This window comes from Chlamydotis macqueenii, chromosome 2, assembly GCF_036417535.1.
Source record: "Chlamydotis macqueenii isolate bChlMac1 chromosome 2, bChlMac1.mat, whole genome shotgun sequence".
NCBI lineage: Eukaryota > Metazoa > Chordata > Aves > Otidiformes > Otididae > Chlamydotis > Chlamydotis macqueenii.
In genome coordinates this window covers 117,426,563-117,450,824 of record NC_141557.1, presented here as the reverse complement: position 1 = coordinate 117,450,824, position 24,262 = coordinate 117,426,563, and the positions used below count along the sequence as shown (strand labels likewise).

Here is a 24,262-nt window from a genome sequence, read left to right as displayed (position 1 = left end):
AAGTCAGTTGTGGTACAGCTTTTGTAAGAAAAATGCATTTGTTCAGGAGCTTGAGCTAGTAGTATAAATTTTGTGAAATTCAATAAAGTGCAATATTAAATCTGATGTTGGACTTCCTGAGTAATTTTTCTGCATTGAAAATTTAAAAAAAAAAAAAAGTATTTTCCTCATGAGTAATTTTAGGTCAGTTAATGGCTTTAATAAAACCTTGGTCTCTTTTGGCTCTGTGGAACCTGCACACCACTGAAAAGTGAATTTTGCTCACTGACTAGGTGATTCCCTTTTAAGTTGTGCCCCTCACTGATTCCTGTTTGAAATGAATAAGCAGAAGCTTAAGGCATTTTTCCCATGGAAGTTTACCATTTCAGTATACACCCTATGGAACTTGCATCTTGCAGAATCTAATGTAAAATATTGCTCTACATATTAAGCTTTCTTCTAGTGAAAGCACAAAAGCGTTTACAATTCAGGTTGTATTTATGCCATTTCATGTGCTCTGTGTTTCAGAAAACCTAAACGATCTCTGCAGTCACAAATTCACTAGTTCACATTTGGAATTATGAAATGCTCAGTGTTTATAATGTTAAGTATTTTAGCCAGAGTTGCATTTATGAACAGTTTCATTTGTGTCTTCTTAACTCCATGTAAATCTATGTGCATATCTTAATTGAAGGCGCATTTGGAGGATTATTTGCATGAAAACTGCTGATGAAGACATGTCAAAATAGGAAAGTTATTTTAAGGCAGCTATAGTAGGGTATCTTCCTATCCAGGATGTTTGTTAGCTCTGACAAATCTTTGTTAATTTTGTCTGGCTGTTTTCGCGAATCTTTGAGTTCCAACAAAAGCTAATAAAACCAGCTATGAATGCTTTAAATATAAATACATTTCAGAGAATATTAATCAGAGGAGGACTCCATATGTAATGTCGGCCCAGAAGCATACACATTTGTTGCTTTGTGCCATGCAGTAGCATTTGGAGGAAGACTAGTTCCCTCATCACATTTTGATACGTTTGAACTGCTCTTGCCCAGAGTTGGGGTAAATTGCACGACAAATGTTATGATCATCAACATCCATTCCAGGGAATCAAAGTATTTGCTGAGCTTTAAATGTGAACATATTCACATAACAGTCTACCAACCATTTGGTGTGACCTGACATTTCTGTTACTGGCACTCCTGTCTCTTGCAGCCCCCCTCCAAAACACTGCAAATGTGATGATCTGTGCCCATGGTGACTGCAAAGTGTCCTCAGGGACGTACACTTTGCTTCCTCTGGCCCTTCTCCTATTCCCATGCCAGCTCTGTTCTCCAAACCCCACTGAATTGTAGCACTACTTATCAAGGGTGTTAAGGGAGCCATCAAATCCAGTAGACCTGGGATTCCTCCACCCCAGGTGACGTGCCCAGCCGGGAATGGTCTCAGGTGATCTCTCCATCCTAGTCCCAGGAATGCAGCTGCTTCTTTTCCTGCCTGCAGGTCTGGCCTGTAGCACTTTTGAGTGTGTATCCAAGAGACCCACTCATACACACAGAGGTCCCTAATGCAGCTGACTGCACACAGAGAGAGCAGTGCGGGTAGCAGCATCCACGCTACCCAAACTCACACAAGTGTAGACAGACCCATCCTGCTCCAGCTGATCAGAATGGAGGTTCTCTGATGAGAACATGTGCACTCTCATAAGCACACCCACATTCACAGCTCTCTTGAATGTTCCACAGCCTCTAAACCTGTTTAATATCCATGCCTGCACCTGAGTTCCTTTAACTAGTGTGCAGGCCACCTCCTACTTGACAGGTAGAGTGATGTGATGCTTGCTAGTGAAACAGATGCATATGCTCACACACTCATTGTATAAGCACTCCCACAGTCACAGATTCCTTTAATATCAGCACAGGCTTGTAGGCTGCCCAATATCCGTGCCTGGACCCTGAGCTCCTTTACCTCGACGACTGGCTCAGACTGAGTCCCCCAGATGTGGACATGTTTCCTCCAACTCACCAGCTACTCCAGCTTGACGTTTTCTAGTGAATTATAAATACACACAAAGAGGATTAAATTCACTGAAGAAATATAAACACACCCAGGTCTCTCCAGTTAGCAGCACATAGACCTCTTACATACACACATACAACCCAGTCCCTCCAGTTGCTGCCACCCAGACCTACAGCCCTGGTGCCTGTGGTCTCTTCTCCAGTTGCTAGCACTTAGCCCTTTCAACACACCTACTGCACACACACACACCAGTCCCTCCAGTGGCTAGTGCTTAGATCTGCAAGCCCTACGGCTTGTGCCATCCCTTCATGCACTCATACCTAAACCAACAGGCCGTAAGACCTGTGGTCTCCTCTCTAGTCATCATCACACAGATCTCTGTTGCAGGCTGGTCTCTCCAGTTGCTGGCATCATTTTCCCACACTAGTTCCTCTCTGATCCACTGTGATCCTTCCCCTTTTCCTTTGGATCCTTTGGCCCTTCCCCTCAACATCTCATAGTAATTTTTACATAAGCCTACAAGCCTCTCCTGATAACCCATATCCCAGACAGCCTCAAGTATCCGGTAATACTCATGTTAATCGTTTCCCCCTTCCAATCCATTAAAAATTGTTGTTCAGGTTGACATTTTTGAAGGCTCTGCCTGAGTATTTCCTTTAATGGCCCATCAATCAGTGGCTGAAGCATTCTGTGTCCTCATTATTGTCTCTGTTGTGACTTCCTCATTAATGTTCGTGTGGCTGTGTGATTAATTTATCACTTTTCTCCTTACTTGTTATTTATTTTATATTGCGTAGATCACAACCAAATAACTTAATGAACCAGACACTCCCACACTCCACATATCCTCACACTACTGACTGATAGCTGTCGCAGGACTCGGAACCACTGGGTACCCCAGGATTACAGAGTTCAGCTCCCTTTTATTTTAAATACCTATATCATTATAAGATAGTAAATCCAGACTTCACTGCATTGATTGAAAGTCAGGCTGCAATTTTACATGTTTTCTTCATGTTCAGGTAGACTTAAAAGACAGGGCAGGCATGTCACACAACACATTTCCATCTTTCTCCATTGCATGGCGATATACAAAACTGTCAGACACTTTACTGACTTTAGCACAGTATTTTATCCAGATGATGAATTATTTTCCAGACTTTACAAACCTTTATCATGACGGTTGAGGTAAAAGTAATAGAAAGAACAATGACGTAGTTGTGGTTTTCCAGTGATATTCATCTTGTGTCTTTGAAGCTTGTTCACATTGTCTTCAGAAGGATGTTTTATTCTAAATGGAAAAAAAAACCAACCAAACAACAAAATCTACATCTCCAAAGCATGTAGGGAAGGGAAATATATGTATAATGCAAGAGTGCTACTTACAAAGAAACTAAAATAGTTTGATGGAAGATCATAAAGTAACAGTGTCAAGTATCTGGCATTGCACAGAGGTACTGCACCTCAACAGTACATCACATAAAGGATATTAGGACAAAATTCAAAATGTAAGTCTGCTCTCTGGAAGACCATTCATCTTCAGTTTGCTTACAAAATTTCTCCTGTGCCTTAAGAGTCCCTCTAAGCTATGTCATTCTTGCTGTTTCCGAGTCTAAGTCTCTGTTCAAACTAAGATTCTAAGACTCCTGATGCCTGGGACTTTATGAAACTTCCTATAAAAACCTGACCGAATGTCTCTACTATGTCACTATATGGCCTTTCTGATCCAGTCATTCAGATAGTTTTAACCTACTGTCTTCTTTTATTTCTCCTTAAGTCATGATTTCCATGGCCACTTTGTTCCTTGCATAAAAAATGGCCATTGAATAGGGAAATTTATTTTTCATTTGCTTTTTGTTTTAACATTTTGGGTTGGATTTTTTAGCACCATACCCCGGTGTTTTAAGGGGAGATCTTGAGTAGAAAATGCAGTAATAGATAAAATACAAGTCCACTAAGCAGAAGATGCAGTTTAGTTACAAACTGAAAATGAGCCCCTTTGTTCACACTGCCATTAAGGCAGTAAGAGTGGTGGAGGTGGAGCAGGAGAACAGGTTTTCAATGAAATGGCTTTTTGGTGTTTGACAATTAGTAGCACTTAATGGAGCTCTTTAATTCCTAAGCTGGAGTTTTCAGACTTCAAAAATGTGACATCTTCCAATTTACTTGGAAATGGTGGCACTTCAAGACATGGTTTAGTAGGCATGGTGGTGTTAGGTTGATGGTTGCACTTGATGATCTTGGAGGTCTCTTCCAACCTATAAGATTCTATGGTTCTATGACTTCTTACTGAATTTGATTGTTTACTTTTTAGTAAATATGTGTGTGTATATATACCTAAAATATATAAGTATATATAAAAATAAATATATATGTGTGTGTGCATACATAAATATATTTGTTGAAAGAGGCAAAATACTTACTTCTTGTAAAGTCAAGCTCTCCCCCTTTTCCTTTCTTTGACTGTATTTCTTTTTAAGGCACACTGCAGTTGTGATAGTGATGATAAGCATTACAACAAATATAGCTATGGTTGAAGAAACCGTTATTATAGTATTTTCTTGAGTTGAGCCTTTCCTTTCACACTTGTCTCCCATGTACCACCAGTTGTCGCCTGCCGGACATCTAGAAAGTAAAAGAACAAGTGTGTGGTATCACCTAAACACTAAAAACATGAAAAGGGCACTGTTTCTATATCCCAAAGCATAATGGAGTTATTTTAAAATAGACTTCTATTTTAAAGTTGTCTTGAGTGGGCCCCTGCCCCTTACACATCTGGATGTGCTTCTTTCAGCTTCCCACTGTTTTACAGATGATGTCTTTAGAGAGAGAAAAACCAAGCCAGAAAACCCGAGCACAATGCTGATTATTTTGACTGCTTAAGGCTTTGCCACAGCTGATCTACAGAGCTGCTGCTACAGAATGGTCATCTTTTGCTACCAATAGAGGCCCTCTGGATCACTCAGTTCACTTATCTGCTTCCTTTTCCTTGACATTTATAGCACTTCTGTTGATAGAAAACTCACTTTCTGCTCCACGAAACTGATACCTGTTACTAGGACCGATGTCATCTAATACTTGCTTCCGCTGTTCCTAATTAGCCTCATATCTTGATGCAGTTCTGCCTTTTGTCATGCTCAGCTTTTACACAAAGCCCTTCTATCTTCTTCACTCAGTCAATTTTAAAAAGCCTTCATAGGAAGGAGTTGAATGAGCTGCTAGGGCAAGTGGTCCAGAACCTCTACCGGAACTTGGATGCAGGAATTCCCCAGTTCCAGAACTGAGCTAGCCAAAGATGTTCCCACTCCATTCCCCTTTCCCTGCTCAGTGCTTCTCCACTAGTAGACGTGGCACATTCTGATCAGACCTTCTCATTGCCAGAAGGGGCTTATTTTCAAATTTAAAGAACTTGTACAAGCTGTCTCTGCCCTCCCCCAAGAAGGTGGTGAGAAAAGACATTCACATCCTGGCAGTCATCTGGTTTTAGGACTAAGCCTTGATTCCTCCACTTTATCCAGCATCACTATCAGCTCCAAAACATTTTATAGTGAGCATATGAGGGTCCCAATGATCTAACTGAAAAAATATATATGTGCAGTATTGCTGAGTGCACACCTGCACCTATCTTTCTAGCCATGGTTGTTTGTTATAATATTGTTTTTCTAGTTCCAGCCTAAGCCATTTATTCAGAACTATATGCTCAACCCTGAAAATGAGTCCTTCTGCAGTGCACTGCAATGATACTGACTGTTGGGGGACTTCATGTGATCTGGTGTAAAAGAGTTACGTATCGCATCCCCCCTTGTTTCCCGACAGAAAATAGCAGCAGAAACTGACTGCTGGTCACAGACTTCTCTAGGATGGAAAGTAGGTCATACAGGCACTAGAGCTTCAAATAGTCCAGCGATGTCAGAGAATAAATGTTTTCTTTCCATAGTTTCGAAATCAGGCATAACATTCAACATAACTTTTTTTGGTCTTCTTGGAACAGCTTCTCGACTTTTTCTCATATTTGTGACCTGCTTCTGGTGGGTTGCATAAGAACTGCTTTTTAAAAGGTTTCTGAATGAGGAGATATAACACTTAATGAGTCATCCTGACTCTTGTTGCTCTCAGCCTTTAGATGTTTGCCTCGCAGCACTCCCCTAGTCTACCTGTCCTGGCATAGCATCACATAAAGTTATTATCTTCAGCCCTAGAGCTTGTTTGAGAGCTCAAACAATGCTGATCAGCCAGGCGGGTTACATAAATGTATCCACAGAGAATTAAATAAAAGTTCATATTCATTTTCTTGCAGGGCAAACAATCTTTTTAGTCTTCAGCCCTCATCTCTGGTTTCAAAGGCAAGCAACTACACTTTGGTAATTCATGGTCATAATTTACACTACACAATACTTCTGAATCAAATTCTAAAATAATGTCTATACTGCTTTCTACCTGTGAAGTATTAAACATCTTTTCTACTGATATAAATACTGTTTTGTTTCTATTTATATTTAACTCTTATAAATTTTGCTATAGGGACTTCTAAGGAGATGCACAGTCTATTTTATAACATTGGACTAATACATTACTGAAAATGATAAATACATTTAAAATATAATTTCCAAGGAAGTCAAGCAGAGTACTTCAAAATGGTCAAGTGCTGAGGTTAGGAGCTTTGTTGTCCAAACTTGTCATACCTTCAGTCTCGCAGTAGCAGTTGGAAATATTTGCCTTAATCAGTTACAGTCTGCCTTTCCTTTCATTAGGAACAAATATTTATTCTACTAGAAACTTTCATTACTCATCCTAAAATTGCATTTGAGAGTGAATAAAGGCAGATACCTGCACACAGGTGCTCTGTCTACAATAATGCAGACACCATCGTTCTCACAAGGGTTGTCTGCGCAGAAATCGGGAACCTCTATCTCTGGCTTTTCGGTCAGGGTGACAGAGGCTGTTGTGGTGGGTGTCGTGGTGGCAATAGGCCTTGTGGTTGCCTTAGTGGTGGTGGTGGGCTTGGTGGTGGCAGTGGCATTAGAGGTAGGTTTGATGGTGCTGGCACTGGAGGTATACGTAATAAAGGTGGGTGAAACACTTGGCCGAGTTGAGAGCAGATGTGATATATCTGCGTGATAAAAACACAAGAAATAAGGTCTTTATTTCCTGTTATTTTTCCTCTTATTCTAATGAGAAGTTCTGATAGTAAACAACAAAGAACCTTCCACAGGTATAATGGATGAATAGTCTTTTTTTACCTTTCAGAAACATGAGGTACTTCGAAAATGTGCTCTAGATTTTTTCATAAACAGACAATTTTATTCGAAGTACTCTATTTAAAATAATTTGCACAAGACTATTATTGTTTTACACACCTTCACAAGAGATAAAGGAATTATACAGTGCATGTACCTATCCACAAATTTATTCAAACATATGATCTGACTTTCGATACATGCATAGTTCCAAAACTGCTAATTTGCAAAGTACATCATGTGTATTTGTATCTACAGCACTAATGACTCAGTAAGTGTGTGACACTCCATGTCTACTGCATTGTAAAGAATATTTGCTATGTTTACATACCTTCCATTGTTAAAAGAATATAAATACCATCTTCTTTAATAAAATTACGACTTCTAAGTCTCTGATGAGTTAAAAATGCACTCGTTCCACTTCCTGGACCTCTCATGAATGTAGTTCCATTGGGAAAAGATGCTATGGATCCTACTTTATCTGGCCTATCCCAAAAATAAGTTGACGAGGAATCTGAAAATAAAAATTAACTGAATGTGAGTATGGGACCACTCTGGATTTCTTTCTCAATAGGATTTCTTCCTTCTCAAATAATCTCTGCTGCAAAGCAGTACTGAGGCCTCTCTCAAAAACCGAGACAGATTGCGTCTGTCTTTATCTGCTTCTGCTTAGTTGCTCATGGATATCACAAATATGGAGAAGACAATGTTACCTGAAACTCAAGGAGTAGGAGCAATGCTGAACCTGCCTACAATATCTGCAGACTTTTTGCCTGAGATTTCACACTGATGAGATGGACAAGACAATGGAGATCTTCAACGGCTTGTTTGAGCCTGAGTTATTGAGAAAAGAGTCTGCTGGAGATGAGGTTATTGGAGAGCTAGTTGAAAACCTGCTGTATTTTCTTTTTAGTTCTTTTAAAGTGCAGTCAGCAAGAAGATGAGTAGCACATGAATAATCTATAAAATGTATTAATTCAGTGCTTCTCAAAAAACATCTCTTGATGTGGATGTAGGGCAAAGGGTACTTGAACAACCTGAATGGTCACAGGTCACTGATGTCCCCTCCATCAAACCCTGTTCTAAATCTCAAAATTGAGCCTGATTGTCTATGAAAGTATCTGACAAAGGGAGAAGAAATCGTCTGCTCCAACACCTCTGCTGGTTAGAGAAAGGATAGGAGTTACAAGGCTTCTCCTGGGAATCTGGGGCTATTAAAAATATACAAATAAACAGGGGAGAAGGAGCAGAGTGCAAACAGACTGCATGTCCACAGAGTTGGGGAAGGAAAAGGGCTGAGTACTGTGGCCATAACAGCAGAGAGCATGGGGAAAATGACAACTGTCTATGTAGGACCTCGTGTGATGCGTCTTTCATTTGCAGAGGAGAGGACCTAGTCTTTCAAGATGACCTGCATTGTTTTCACTTAGAGACAGTGTCATAGAAAAACGAATGTAAATCATAAAACTTTCAAAATAATACTGTGAATTAGACATTTTTGTGCCTTCCTTTCTTGACTATTGTTACGGTTTGAAAGTCCAGGAAACTAATTCAGTGGTGGAAGTGGTTTCTTTTCGCAGAACTCTTATACCGATGCAGAAAGTTATTTCAGCTTAAATCCAGTCTTTATCCAATAATGCATATGGAGGTTTTCTTTAATCTCTCTTTACAGAGATTCCTACCATTTCTCAGAATTATATTGTTACCTTAACTGCCTCCTTTCCCAGTTATTGTGGACAATTGCTCCTTATCTTCTCATACTTTGTACAAGTACAGGTTAAATAATATGAATCAGTACTTTGCCCATCTGGAGATTTGCACAGACACCACTGTGCCTTTTACAATTTAATAACTACACTTTTATCTGGTATGCACTGTGTGCATTGTTAATTCAGTATTGTTCTTTTCAAGCCTTCTAGAAAACTTCCATTCTCATTAAAGCAGGTATAAATGCATCTTCACAGAGCATATGAAAGAAGTTTCAGGAGTGGATCATCCACCTGTTTCTTATGCAAATCAACTTTGAAATCCAGAGTCTCAGCTTAGCCTGCTTGTATGTTTGTCTTTTTCTTGTCTGTGGATCAATTATATTGTTGCTGCAAATTAAACATTCCAGAAGCTTAAAAAACTGCATTCATTTACACAAAGAGAAAATTTTACTCCTTATCTTTGCTATGTTTTAAACACAGTGTATAGCACACTTGATTTTAACTAACCTGATAATTTCAGGGGGTCAGTTGTTATACTTCTTTGATTTGACATCCGTTGACGAATATCAGGATGCTGGTCAAGCAGAATCATGGTACCTTGTTGCCATGCACAGGGCCATTGCAACTGATCATCATTTGCTCCAGAAATCAAGTGCAAGTAAATTGCTAAATTAAATGGGTTATCAGCGGTACCATTTATATACAAGCCGACCTGAAAAGCATATCCTTTACTAGAATAAAAAGGTGGACTGTATATTCTTCCTGCTGTCCCTGCTGGACTTGTATTAAGGAGATGTGTGAAATTTCTGATATGCCAGACGTGGTGGGGACATTGAGTTTCAGACAAATTGATGTCATCAATAGAGAGGCCTCCGTTTGATAAGCCACTTCCTTTCACACCTTGAAACACAACCCGGAATTTACTTGTGACATTCAAAGAAACATGATGTAGCTGCCAGTAAGTTGCAGGTGAACCTGAAAAACAAGGGTAGAGACTTCTGAGTAAGCAGTACAGTCAGACACTGCATAGGTCTATAGACCCTGTAACAATGCTATGTAAGAATTTCTCAGTTCCACTGGCATTGACGTAATGGAATAGTTCTCCTGTAGATGATACATTTTCAGTGCAAGATCATATTTTCTCAATTCAGAATTTCAACAGATTTAATATGCATAGCAGTTCTTTAACTTGAGTGAAAAGAGTGTTAATTGTTTTTAAGACTGCTATTTCTTTTATATTTTTAAAGAACATTACATTAAATTAGTATAAAAGTTGTGATAATTAAATGCACAAAGATGGTTGTCACGTGTGTTGTTTAGAAGAAAAAAAAATTCAGAGCAAAGTATATTCAAATAACTGAATAAAAACATATCTCAACAAAAAGTGCTATAGAGGATTCTGGGAGCCTAGAACTATGAGATTTGCTCATTAAACTGTTTTGTACATTTAAATGACTTGTTGGAAGTTTGCTATGCAGAAACACTATTCACCCATCAAATGATTAATGACACTAAGGTCAAATTAAAGCCATTCATTTGCAAAACCTACTTCATGTGATAAAACCTCACTGCGAGTTTGATGCTACATCCAAAAGTGCCTGCACTAGCAAATTCCATGTGACTCCCAGAGCAGTGTGTGCAAAAGAAAGACCTCTGCATGGAGGCCTTGTAAGGCAAGGGAAAGCAGGACATCCTTTTTTAACAGCATGTGCAGCAAAACAGTTTCTTTTGCTATCTGGTTTATGTTCTCCTGCACCAAAGACCAGACTTTCAGCTGCATTTATGGAATAAGCAGCGGCTGAGGGAGCTGGGATTGTTCGGTCTGGAGAAGAGGAGGCTCAGGGGAGACCTTATAGCTCTCTATAACTTCCTGAAGGGAGGTTGTAGTGAGCTAGGGGTCGGCCTTTTCTCTCGTGTAGACAGTGATAGAACTAGAGGCAATGGTTTCAAGCTGCACCAGGGGAGATTCAGGCTGGACATTAGGAAATATTACTTCTCGGAAAGGGTAGTCAGACACTGGAATGCACTGCCCAGGAAGGTGGTGGAGTCACCGACCATGGGGGTGTTCAAGAAACGTTTGCATGTTGTGTTGAGGGATATGATTTAGCTGAGAAGTATTGGTGATGGTTGGACTGGATGATCTTTTAGGTCTTTTCCAATCTTGATAATTCTGTGATTCTGTGATTCTGTGAAGCAGTGCCAGTCCCAGGTACAGAACTCATGCTTCACTTTCCTAACAATTCCAAACACAACACAATGGATCTCAAACATAAGTCTTAATTTCTTGCCATTTTTCATTACCATTATAATTAGGAGGGAAAAAAAAAAAAAAAAAAAACAAAACAGACTCAGAAACAAGAACAAAGCACTCCACTGTTTTCCACTAAATTGTCTTCTGCATAAACTAAAGTTTTTTTGAACTGCATAGATTATATGCAAGACTGGAGTTTCTGACTCATACTCAATGAGCAGATCAGCTACTGTGCTGTAAAACATCGCATCCTCACAGCCCCCCGTACTCCCAGCTGAAGGCAGCCACAGCTGCCACAGACCATCAAAAAGGGTTCAGGGATCATCCCTCAGCCTCTCAAGCGTGGTTGTTCAGTCCAAATCCATGAGCAGCTCAGCCAGGATCTCAGATCATGGCTGGAAAAGGCTGTAGCATCACTGTTTCTTCCAGTTTGTTGACTGCACTGGTGAGGGCAACTTCTCACGTGAAAGAAGTGAAACAGCTTGGGGGAAAAAGTGATCTTAAAATACTCCTGAAAGTTTTACCAGAGATTGTCAAAGTAGGGTGCCCGTTTGGACACATACATGAGATCAGAGACCTAAAAGAAAATTATGGACTTGAGAAAGCAGGAATGGCTGATGTGACGTAATATACGTGAAAGAGTATTTATGAAGAAGGCTGAAGTGTGGATAAATTAATCGTGGCTTCAAAGTAGGGTTCGGAAGAGTTTGGAGGGCTCAGACTGATCTAAAATCTACATCTGCCTTAGCAGCCCTGACGCTTATATTAAAGATTCCCAATGGCACACATGGATGCTGAAAGCATCAGGGTGAAGAAAAGAGTGGAAAAAAAGAAAAGAAAAACAGGCACCAGCAGCAGCTGAGGCTAAAGGGACAAAAAGAGGTGGAAGAGTGGATATGATACCTATTTAGTAAAAGAACTTTTTCAGACCCTTTTGTAACAAGAAGATTGAACTAGTCATAACTGTAATGAAGACCAAGTAATAGTTCAATATTTGAGAAAGTAATTTAATCATAAGTTGACTGGCCATTCTAGCTTAAAAAGCTCTTGTCCACTAATGGACCTCAGTTGCTCATTCTGTAGGCCGTAGGCTCCTAAAACCACAAGAACTTCATTTTCTTTAAATTACAACTCAAATCATCATCTGCTTCCCATATATTTGAGTTAAGTAATTTCAAACTTTGTTTAAAAAGTAAGTTACATTTTATTCATCTTTTTTAAACTGGTATGCTAGGTATTCCAGGGCATTTATACTTTCCATTTCTTAATTATTACTTTCTTATTCACGGTAATTTACACTAATGACCAACTTCATCTGTTGCTATTGATACCAGCAATTTTAGAATAGTTAAAAGAAAAGAATGGAATTTTGGCTGTTTTGGTGAGAAAACTATCTTGATAATGCAAGAGTTTGTAATTTGTGGTAATTGATTATGTTGTAGGTAAAAAGCTGACTGAGGATTCATCAAGTATAATTTCACCAGTGGAGAATCAACTACATAGAGAAGTCAAAAAATAACACTAGGAGATGAGTCGCTTTGCTACAATATTTTCCCCCAGTACATCAAAAAGGATATTGATTATAGATTAAACCAAAATACAATTTTATTCAGTACCTTTTATTTCTTCAATGAGTCTCAAAGTACCGTTCGGATGGGCTGAAGTGTACTCCCTGACCCAGACATACAGCCAGTCGCTTTCATGACCGCTGTTATAGAAATAGAATTGTAAGCACTGAAATCCCCTTTTAGGATAGAGAATTCGGCTCTCCAGGACAGCCGTGCTTCCTTCTGCTCCAACGCTGGTGTTGAAATGCATGAAGTAGCCAGAATCTGTCAAAAGTCAATGAGAAATGAACAGTAGAGGAGAGAGAAAAAAAAATTTCCTGGCATACTGGTATTCTTAACACTGTATTGTAATAACCCTGGAAGAGGGTTATTACATGTCAGGGTGAGGCAGATCCTGTACAAATCCTCAGACTGAGGACTGTTATCTGTTCACATGAAGTTTTCTCTGACAGGTTCAGAAACACCTGGCTATATTCTAAATTTATTGTTCACCTGAGCCCTGATAATATACATGATTTCTAAACCTTAATCCTTTCCAAAGACTTACTGAACAATTATTCAGAAAAGCGGCAGGCATTTCTGGTGTGCCGGTGCCATAGGTTAGAACACTTTATATGGTTCTCGTGTGACACTAAGGCTACAAAAGAGATCGAAAGAGATAAGAATGTTCAATCTTCTCAAATAAGCAGAAGATCAAACATGTCACATTATGTCCTTAAGTAAGTAGTTTGATGTTGCTTAGTTAAAAAATAAACTGTAAGTTGTCAACAAATAAACAGATAACAAGGCCAAGATCAAAGTCAACTCACATGTCTCTGTAGAAAATATTTCCCAGAGAGATAAGCACAGGCTTTTCTCATACCTTTGCATTCTCCCATATTAGTGTGATCAGTACTTGGCCCAGCAGGAACCTGAGACAAACGCTGCCAATCACTGTTATCATCTGAACTTTGAATCATGCCACATATATTTTCAAGTTCAAAACTGCACGTGTCCATGAAACTTAGGGAGGAGGCTGTAACATTTAAGAAAAAAAAGAAAAAAAAAAAGTTGCAAATATCTGTTACACAACGTACATTTTAATTCTCAATGTCCAAATCCGAGAGCAGAGAAAGACTAAGAAATGCAAACACAAAATAATCAGTGGCTTCAAAAACCCTCAAGATTCATAGGCACAATCGTCAGGAACTCAAAGCATTTGGCCATTCACACTGAAATTAATAAGATGTTGTCAGGACCACTCTGGGCACTAGCAAGCACAGGAGGGTGCCAGCTAATTAGCACATCACATCTTTTATTTATACAAGGAACACTAATAGCAGCCCAGACCCACCACACAGCCAAAAGGACCGAGGACTTCCCGTTCATTCCTCTGCGTTCTTTCAGCCAGTCGACACACGGCCACAAATTTTGATAAAGGTTCACTAATTTATTAGCTGGAGTGCTTATTTTGAAAAATAGTAGAGCAGATGTTATTTTACTGCAGTGGGCAAACCTTAATTTTCCAAAGGCTGAATTGAAAAAAGAAACATTTGTCAAAGCTACATTTGGGACCAGAGGATCTCTCATCTCACACAAATTTTTAAGATGTCTTGCATATAACAAGTGAAAAATGTAATGAAGGAAGACTCTGCAATTGAACAGGAAAGGCAGAACACTGTATGAAATTTTTTTCTCTGTCTGAAGCTAATCCTGGATGGGTGAGGGAAGACACGGTCCAAGTTTACCTCTATTCTTAGATTTGTTTCTCATTGTCTAAGCTCTGTGTAACACCAGCCATGATTTGAAAACAACTAAGTTAATAAAATGCTTCATGAGTACTGCTTTTCAAACTATGTGTAAAATATCGTGGCAGGTTTAGAGGTTTCATTGCACCACAAAAAGGGCCTTGAGTATCACAAAAATCAACTTCACAATGGCACACCAAATGCTTCACTTGGGCTGTAGCTCAGGGAAGTACTTAAGTAAGAAGTGCTGCCAAATCTGTTGCACCGCTGAGATATTTCGTTCTGTCCTCATAGAAAGCTAACAATCCTCTAGAGGTTACAAGGCTGTCAGAAGCATTGTATGACTGATACCTTTTAAGATATAGAATTGATAAGATGTTGTAAAAACCAAGAAAATATTTTCACAGTAAATTTTATATATTGACTGCTGGAGAAATTAAAAACAAACAAACAAACAAACAACCCAGCTAGGATGTCAGCAAGAAGGTAAGCAAAAAATGGAGAGTTATTAGATGAAAGAACTCTTTGAAATCAAAATACAAAACAAAATATGAACTCAGTTTGCCCAAACAGGAAAGCAGTAGCCTAACTACCTCAATTAGAAAGTGCCAGCTGGCATGAAGCGGTGACCTGGACGACAGGAAGAGAGAAAAGCAAGACCCAATAGCTCACAATGTATTTCTTAGATTAATTCATGAAATAAGGGAAGGGGGCACTGCTTGAGGCAGGTTTTGAACTCCATTTGCACCAAAAGCCAGACACTTTCTTGGCATGTAGTGAAAGGCTGGACTTGGAAGAAAATACATGAGGGATGAGTGCTGAGTCCTAACTTCCAGTGGCTGAGGGAAACCTCATGGTCAGTTCTGTTAAGTAATATGCTAGAAGGGGAAAGCAGACTAAAATCCACTGTTAGCATATGGCCTGAAAGACAGTCCTGAAGAAGAGATCAGAACAGCACTAAAGTATCAGTCAGGATTTCTTAACCTGTATGTTGTTGTTTTTTTTTTCAATTTAAGAACGAAGTTTCCCATTTTAATGCAATTTCCTAACCACACAGGCCTTTAGCAGAAATTCAGCTTCAACTTTTCCTTAAATCATGTTCAGAAACAGAAGCAATCTTTTGATTCCTCCGGGAAGGTTGCTGCCACCCAAACCATGTTTGGCGTTCTCAGTCTTCCCTCTAACCTGGAAGGATCAGTCTGAGAGCTGGGTGGGCGAGGGCTGGGACCTCTGAAATACCCTTCTTTCCCGGCACAGGGGACACTTAGGCAGATGGTGAGTGATCTGAAGACCACTTATGGCTCTGCAAATATCGTGCTCACTATATGAAGCCAGGGACAGACTGGGAAGCAGGACAGATCTTGACTGAACTGAGGGTGGTGGCAGTTTTGCCACTAATTTCAACACGACTGAGGCTTATTTACTTTGGGAATGTGCCTATGGTTTAAGAATAAAGTTTAAATGTCATGAAGTATTTATGTAATGCATGAGAATGATGGAAAATATATAAGATTAATGGAAAGGAAGAAGGACCCCATCCACTTTTAAAGACATCCTTAGCTGTAAGCACTTCTGTAAGACCTGAGTTTGTGCCAAGTGCTGGAAGCTAAGGCTGCGTGTAAGTGTGTGTTCAGTTTAGACCTACATGAACAGAAATATTTTCATCAGAATTGTACGCTCAAAAAATGCACCATTTGAATAAAACAATTTGGCAATTTTTCAAGATATCTGTAGAATGAGGCTTAAATGTAATTGTAAACCAATATTCACTATTTGGGATGCTGAGGCAGTGAAGTGAAAGTTTTCATCTGAGTGCCAGGGCACATTTGATGCAGTCACAATTACAGAATTATATTCCAGTTTGGTAACAGAATTATCTATATTTCTCTGTCTCTTACTTTCACTCAGCTTTTTGAAATAAATCCCACACGAGCAAAATAACACTTTTGACCACTTTTGTAAAACACTGGGTTTGAAACTAAAAATAAAAATTTTAAAAGCTCACATTTTCTTCAGAACAGCATCTAAACCCTATTTGCATGAGCACACACTCCATCTCAGATTGCATTAAAGCGCAGGTACGATAGCCACAGCAAAGGTACTCATTTCTGTACAATATCTGAGCAACAGCTGCAGAATAATAGGAGAAAAAAACCAAAAGCTTTGTGCAGAAGCAGACGTTTCAAACAGCCACCCAAGGGATGAACAAAAATCAGCTGCTGACTGAAGCTGGTTTTTAACTAAAGGTCAGATAAAATTGCACAGAAAACTCTGCTACACAGCAGTGTTTCTGCAGGAGGGCTATGTTATTTCTAGCTGTCCCATTATTTCTGGTGTTTTTAACACAATTCACTTCTCCAAATAAGTTAGCATCTCTTCCACTTGTGCCTGGATGAGTCTAGCATGTATGCACCAGCCTCGTTTCTTTCAAATGCCAGAAGTAAAAAAAAAAATTAAAAGAAACAGAGAAACTTACAGCAATTGTACAGCCTGTTCAATTTCTGGAGATCATAAGAACTAAAATCCATTCGCTGTCCTATGACATCCATGAAGTCTGGTATGTTAGTGACAATGGTGGGTTCAGTTCCATTCCTGAAAGCATTTTGGCTGTAGTGCATCACAGAAGTATAGTCATAGGGCACATTCAGAGAGTCTGATGTTTTATCATCATATTTGTTGAAGTTATGATCTTTACCTAAATGGGAAAAACAAAAGGAAAGGTTTTTTGTTGCCCAAGAGGATCAAGTTTTGATGCGTAGACTTAAAGGGAGAATCCATCAGATCCCCAAGTATATTTTTTAGTGGTTTACTTGTACTTTGTAAAACTATTTCTAGTCTAGAGTTATTTACATTCCTCTTTCAGTCACTGGAACATAACATGATGACTTCTGCTGGATGGAGGAAAGCTTTTTGCTACCAGAAATCTTTTCCTTGTGAAATGACCCGTAAACTTTGATGGGCTTGAGATACTGTTTCAGTACTCAAATCAATGAAATTAGCAACTCTAATGCCTTATTTTTTTCTAATCTCTATTCTCTAATTTTTAATTGCTGGTCATCTTAGCTCACAATAAGCAAGTTAGAGTTGTCATCAGACAGGCTTCCAGAATTTAACTTTACAGATATTTTCTGGAGTATAAGCAAAAAAACATTACTACCTACCTAATGGAAGGTAAAGTTTAAAACATTTTAAATTAGTCAAAATAGAGTAACTATATTTTGGTCAGTGTAAAAAAGCTGCAGCAGTTTCAAATGGCTAACAATAGCACAATTTGCCATTAAAGAGTCAGCAAAATGTAATGGAGATCAAATAACAGAGTCTAAGTCATTTCTTGCATATGCACCTGACTATCGATCACAACTAAATAAGAATGCATTAGATTTAATCATTATCTTTTTTTTCAGTCTTCTGTGTGTACCTGTGTTAGGAAAGCATCAAGTCTGTGTATATAATTTTGGTTTTGAACTGCCTGAAAGTCACAGGGCATGAAGGCAAGATGCAGAGGCCGAGACCGAGCAGAGTCCCAAGGGACCTCATGCCAGCTGTCAGGCTTATGCCAAATATGCCAACACTTACAGTCACAAGCTTCGTCACTGAAGTAACTGCTCGCGTGATGCAGACCCTGAAAGGCGTCTCTCCTTTCTGCACAGCCTCTCTGCACGCTCTGCCATCTCAGCTCTGCTGCCCGCACCGGGTGTAGTGGTTGGGGAGAAAGAGTACTACTGGTGTTTTCACTGGAGATTTTCTACTGGCTTTGGTTCCACCGGGTTTTTCAGAATGGGATTTTCTTTCAGTTACTTTCATTTTGTTAAGGCATCCCAGAGTAACAGTGCTTTCAGACTATTCTTTTAAACAAACTGAATTATTCTCTTCTGTTGTTCTGCTGTACAACATGTAGCGTAACAGGACTCAGATCTCTAGTGAGGCCTCTGGGAACTGCCGTGGCACAAGGAATCACCACAGCAACAACAAACAAGTCTTTCTGTCCCAAATAGATGTCACTCGATATTTAATTTATTGATACGCTGGCTTTCAAAGCTAAGGTGAGGGAATAGCGCGGCCACCAAAGGATGGCTGGAAAGGATGTTCCACAGCTGAACCCCCTAACACCAGAGCCTGAAAGGAAAAGCGGAGGACTGACTGACCAGGCTGAATCCTGTCCCAGACGATGGATACGTAGTCATCCCGGTCAGACCGTGACTGCTCGTGCCAGAATCCCAGGGCATGCAGGAACTCATGCTGGATCGTCCCAATCCTGTCACAGTTGTCTCCAATGGAGAGCTGCTGCAACCCCTCTTGGCGGTTTCCCACTGAGGACCAGCAGCTAGCGTTGAAACAAAATGAGAAAGGGCTTTGTGAGATACATATCATCCCCATGGCACGCGAACTCTCAAATCAGTCTGTTCAACAGGTATGTTTTTAACTTGAGTGTTGAAGTTACATTTTGCTACAGAGAGTACTTTTTCATTGATCTGTTCCTTACCGGATCCTTTCCTCTCATATTTAGCCCAGTTTCGATGAACAAGCAGTTCCCCTACTCTGGCTCTATAGTTTTTAATGGATGTGCTTTAACAGAAAAATGTTGAGCTATTTGTGACAGAAGAAAACTGATGAGGGTTTCATTGGTACTCTGGTAAACATCGGAGACTACAGACACGTGATTTAGAGCAATTAAGTTACTGCAAATTAACAATTTTTAGCTGGACCCCAGCATGTGACCATGAGCGCGCTTTGAGCCTGTCCCAATCGTAAGGGAAACTGGGCTGATGCCCATTCTCGCCTCTGCCATCGCGGCTGCTTCTCTCTTTATTGTTTCGGTCTTTTGCTCTGTGAGGGGCTGTGGCCACCCGGAAAGGTACACCTCTGCACCAGAAAGGTAAATTCCGAAAGGCTGGTGGATTTGACCGTGCTTTTTACAAGCTCTTTTCTTTCTCGTTATTTGTGAGCTGCTGCGCTAGAGTGCTTGCTGCTGACACATACTCGCAAGAAAGAACAAAATCACAGCTGTGCTGGAAGTTCTTATTAAAGTATAAAAAAGCTCAGCTATCTGCACAAGTCAATAAAATGGCACCCCATGTCCACAAACTAGCAAGCACAGAGAGTTACATTTAAATTGATATTTTATGCAGCAAATAAATCAACACTTGCCCAAAGAAGTCCATAAAATTAATTGGGCGCAAAATATGCCATAGGAGTTGCAGTCCTATCACCCCAGAAATTTTAAAAACACAAGCAAGCCATGCGCTTTCGAACACTGTAACTTATTAGTGCAACATATTCCCTGGTATTTCTCTTTTCACAAAGCAGCACAGGCCTTGGCTATTGATTACTCATTAAAATCACAGCATGAGACCTGGGAAGGAGCACATGTGGCAGCCATAATTTCACGGGCTTCCCTTGAGCAAGGCCTCATATTGATGATGCAGCTTTTCCTAGTTGCACAGAAGTCTACGAAGTCCATCACAGTTCTGGGTCCATCTCATACCAAAGCAGCTGCCTCTGGGTTCACAGCTGCTGTGCAGAACACAGCAGGCCACAGGCTCATCCAGGACACTTGGCAAAACTAGCATCCAAACCCAGGGGGATGCAGCTTCCCTTTGCCTTCAGTCTGCCAAATGCCTACACCACCATTGTTCTGCAGCTGCAGAAGGAGCAAATGCTTGGTCTACATCAACCAGCACTGAGAATAAAACTAGGTGAGTGGGACAGGGCACTCCAGAGCAATGGGCAGCCAAACCTCATGTTAGCAGTGTCTTTAGGAGGGGAGAAAATAGAGGGAAAGTCCCAGCTTGTCCAAGTGCACAACAGCTGTATCTCCTCCGAAAGCAATGATTTCTGCATTCTTAGCTGCTCTATCAGAGGCTAGAGTAACAGGGAAGTACCTGCTCTGACTTATCCCACCATCCTTCTTTTTGGAAAACGGGCTGTAAGTAGATACATGCCATCAGTAGCAATGATGCCATCTAGAAATCCTACTCTCTAATAGCCAGAAATCATTTCAGGCACATTTTTATACTAATGTCCTGCTAGTAACTAACTTCGTATAGTATCACAGATCACCAGCATCAGCACACAGATACTTTGACTTACCAGCACCAAGCTGGTATCAATCTGCTTCTGCATGTGTGTCTTTTTCCGTGTGCCACCGTGGCAAAGAGCTAACGTGACCTTCCAGGAGAGCTCCATGAAAACCTGATGTCCCATGTGGAAATACTAGAGACGGGGTTGACCCCCCTGGTCTGCTAATGATTTGACTCAAACACATCATGCTAGTTTTCCTGCTGAATGAGTCCTGCTCTTCCTGAGAAGAGTAGGGAGAGACAGCACATCCATTGCAGGTTCCCAAACTGTTCTGTGAGCTTTACAGGCACCTGCCATGTCTAATGTTCCTGTATTTTTGTAATTCACAAGCATCCCTCACGTATTTTGCTTAGCACGCAGGCTGGAGTCAAGAAAAGGTCTTTAAATAGATCCACAGTCTTACCTCTGCTGTGGGTGCATAGACCTGAATAGAGGGTGAGGTGAAAGGCTGTGTGCTAGAAAACCTGGCGTGTACCTTACTACTCACTTAGTGCTATAAGTATATACCTGTTATAGGTATAAAAGTTATAAGCATATACCTTTTACATAACGCAGGCAGTAGCCAAGGCTTGGCGAATGGTAGAGAATGAATGTGGACAGGGAGAGGGCTCTTTGCACAGAGGCTGGTGACACTGTGCGTATATATCAGAGACTACAAACGTATTTTTACACAGGGCAGTCAACACAACAAAATGGCAGCCAGCTTCTTTTGTAGCTGACTTCATTGGAATTCAAAAGGATCATCCAGACGTAGACTTTACAGCCTACTACAAATCCTTTCGACACAAAGTTCCCCCGCCTTCCTCTGCCTATTTTATAGATGCAAGCTAAGATCAGAAAGGCACAGATGATTTATCCTCTTTTTCTTGGTGTGATAAAACTTTATGAATCCAGCTGGTGTTGCCAGGAACTTTGTGCTCTTGTCTGTGCTGTACCCTCTGGACTGAGGGCCTTAGTCCGCAGTTAGAGAGTCCTAGCTGATAAATACAAATATAGGAACAATAGAGTGGAAATGGGTTTGTTTATCCACATTTCACCTTGTCCTGTTATATCGAGAGAGAGGAATGGAGTGAAATGAAAGGCAGTTAATGCAGGGTCAGTCCTGATAATTTATTTGTAGACCCCCAAGCTAGCTCACTGAAACTGGACAGCCGTTTTCAGGAGACTGCACTGTTTAGCTTCAACCTTTTAAAAAGTGCTGCTGAGCGTTGATTGTTTATGGATGTGTTAGATGAGGTGACAGAAACATTTCAGGGCAAGCAACACACCAGGCAGTGAGGGCAAGAAATGTTATCCAACTAGAGTGACTTGTCCTCTTCATCACCATGACTCATCTATTTTTAACAGATGTATAAATGAAACATTGTGCAAAGGCCTCTTACTTGCCATAAGCTAAATATTGTGGGGTTTTTTTTCAGGTACAATTATTAGCAAATTCAATGCATACTTCATGTGATGAAGGACTAAAAAATTTAGTTACATGACTTTTCCATTTGGCTCACAAAGCTGGAGTCATTAGCAGAGGAAAATGCATCGCTCCCTAAGTCTCCACTTATACATCTTTTAGAGTTGAGTTTCAATGTCATGAGCACAGCATGAAGAATAGAAAATACAGAGCCAGAGATTGAAGAAATTTTGAAACAATTATCTGCTACAAATATCTCAGAACAAGCCAAAGGGAAAGGGAAACATTTCTATTATCAGAAAATCTTTCTCATTTATGAATGCATTCTCATATCAGGAAATGATTTTCTGAAAGTAAATTTCCTCACCAGGCTATCAAGCTTTCCCTGATCTCCTTTTCTAAGCCAGAAATGGTTCAGCATAGAGTGGAGAATTTATTTGTTCTTGTCGCACTGTTTTGACAGATACTGTCTTAGAGATGGAAGCAGCTGGGGCAATTTTGACTTTACTGGAGTCTTATTTTGCAGAAGTTAAAGTGGAATAGCATAACTATTCAACAAAAGAGGCAAGTAAAGTGAAACCTCTGTTAAATATTTCCGTGCTGTGCAGCATTTAAAAATATTGCTGTTATATCTGAGTGCTGGTGTGACATTGTTCAAATGCAATTCCATGTATTATAGTCAAATTTGTTGTCCCACGGTTAGAATTACTGTATTTTCACTGGGATTTTTATTTTCTAAAATCTAAGATATACTAAGAATGACCATTTGAAACTGACACTCCAAATACACAAAAATCAGTCAAGAAAAAATTGGCTTGTTTCTGACATCTTTTACCATGCCCCGAAAATTACCTCTTAAAAGACTTGATTACCTCTTCTATTTAAAAATAAGTATCGGCAAGAAATTGTTCATTACTACCAATGTAACACCAGTTTTGGAAACTACTATGATTTCCAGTTAAAAAAAAAAAAAGACTGGAAAAACAGACACAATAAAAATAGAAACTTACAATCAGATAGATGAGCTTTAGAGTGAATACTGGCCATGAAAATAGCTTGTAGCCAAACAGAGTTATTTTGCATTATTTCTCTTACCCACTTCCTTTGAACACAGATATGTAATTCTTCTCCCCTTCCCAAGGCTTGAAGTCAATACAGGTTTTCAGTCGATACTGTTCAAATGCCTTGAGTATGAGTCCCTTAGCATTCATTTCTGCAAAGCAAACAGTGTCCTTGTCAATACTGAGCCAATAGGTTTGTACTATTATCCCTACAGAGCAAATCCTAAGGGTGGGTCCTGCTCCAGCAATCTTTGGCTTGAGCCAGGCTTTTTGCTGGATTAAGACCTAGGTAGGGACCTAAAAAATATAAATTAGACTGTTGTGACATTTTGTCATCCCTGTGTTTCATTTCTGTGTAATTTCTCTTTGGTACTCATGTATGAAATACAACATGATGAGTATATAATACATGATAGTGTGTGGTTCTTAATTTTGTGAATTCTTTAATTTACTTTGCTGAAATTTATGTGAGCAAGTATTAAATAAACAGGGAATGAAGACATTGTATATCACCTCAGGCAAACTGCAGGCTACAGATCTCTCACAAAATCTCTCCAGGACTTGAACTGCTAACATTATAACTGGGTTATCTCCTCTAAGCAACTTGTATGGTTTTAACCCCTTCAGAGGTTTAGATTTGAATACAAACTGGGTGTGGGTGACTTCTTTTTCCCCACGTTGTGTAGTGAGGGCACAATCTCCCCACGTGGTATACAGTAAGAACTCAAACTCCATCTCACCACTTGCTTCTGCCATGCAGGGCCACAGCCAAGTGGATTCACAGAATCATAGAATCATAGAATGGTTAGGGTTGGAAGGAACCTTCAAAGGTCATCTAGTCCAACCCCCCTGCAAGGAGCAGGGACATTCCCCACTAGATCAGGTTGCTCAGAGCCTCATCCAACCTGGCCTTGAACGTTTCCAGGGATGGGGCATCCACCACCTCTCTGGGCAACCTGTTCCAGTGTTCTACAAGCCTCATTGTAAAAAATTTTTTCCTAATATCTAATCTAAATTTACCTCCCACTATTTTAAAACCACTACCCCTAGTCCTATCACAACAGGCCCTACTGAACAGTCTCTCCTCATCTTTCTTGTAGGCCCAAAGGCATTCAAAGGAATGGAGACAAGCTGTGATGAAAGGAGGTTGTAGTGAGGTGGGTGTTGGGTCTCTTCTCCCAAGTAACAAGTGATAGGACAAGAGGAAATGGCCTCAAGTTGCACC

The 24,262-nt window shown here is 40.0% G+C and overlaps 1 protein-coding gene across 1 annotated transcript in view; it reads right to left on the bottom strand.

Moving 5' to 3' along the window:
* The window catches only part of MEP1B (meprin A subunit beta), a 34,353-nt gene that overhangs the window by 3,705 nt on the left and 6,386 nt on the right, over positions 1 to 24,262 (bottom strand). The window contains exons 6-14 of the mRNA XM_086741496.1: positions 23,072 to 23,189; positions 18,636 to 18,814; positions 16,967 to 17,185; positions 13,626 to 13,778; positions 12,812 to 13,027; positions 9,452 to 9,919; positions 7,567 to 7,749; positions 6,826 to 7,108; positions 4,422 to 4,623 (exon numbers count right to left, since the gene is read on the bottom strand). Of these exons, the coding sequence (XP_086597622.1) occupies positions 4,422 to 4,623; positions 6,826 to 7,108; positions 7,567 to 7,749; positions 9,452 to 9,919; positions 12,812 to 13,027; positions 13,626 to 13,778; positions 16,967 to 17,185; positions 18,636 to 18,814; positions 23,072 to 23,189 (2,021 nt within the window). The remainder of the gene's footprint in view (positions 1 to 4,421; positions 4,624 to 6,825; positions 7,109 to 7,566; positions 7,750 to 9,451; positions 9,920 to 12,811; positions 13,028 to 13,625; positions 13,779 to 16,966; positions 17,186 to 18,635; positions 18,815 to 23,071; positions 23,190 to 24,262) is intronic.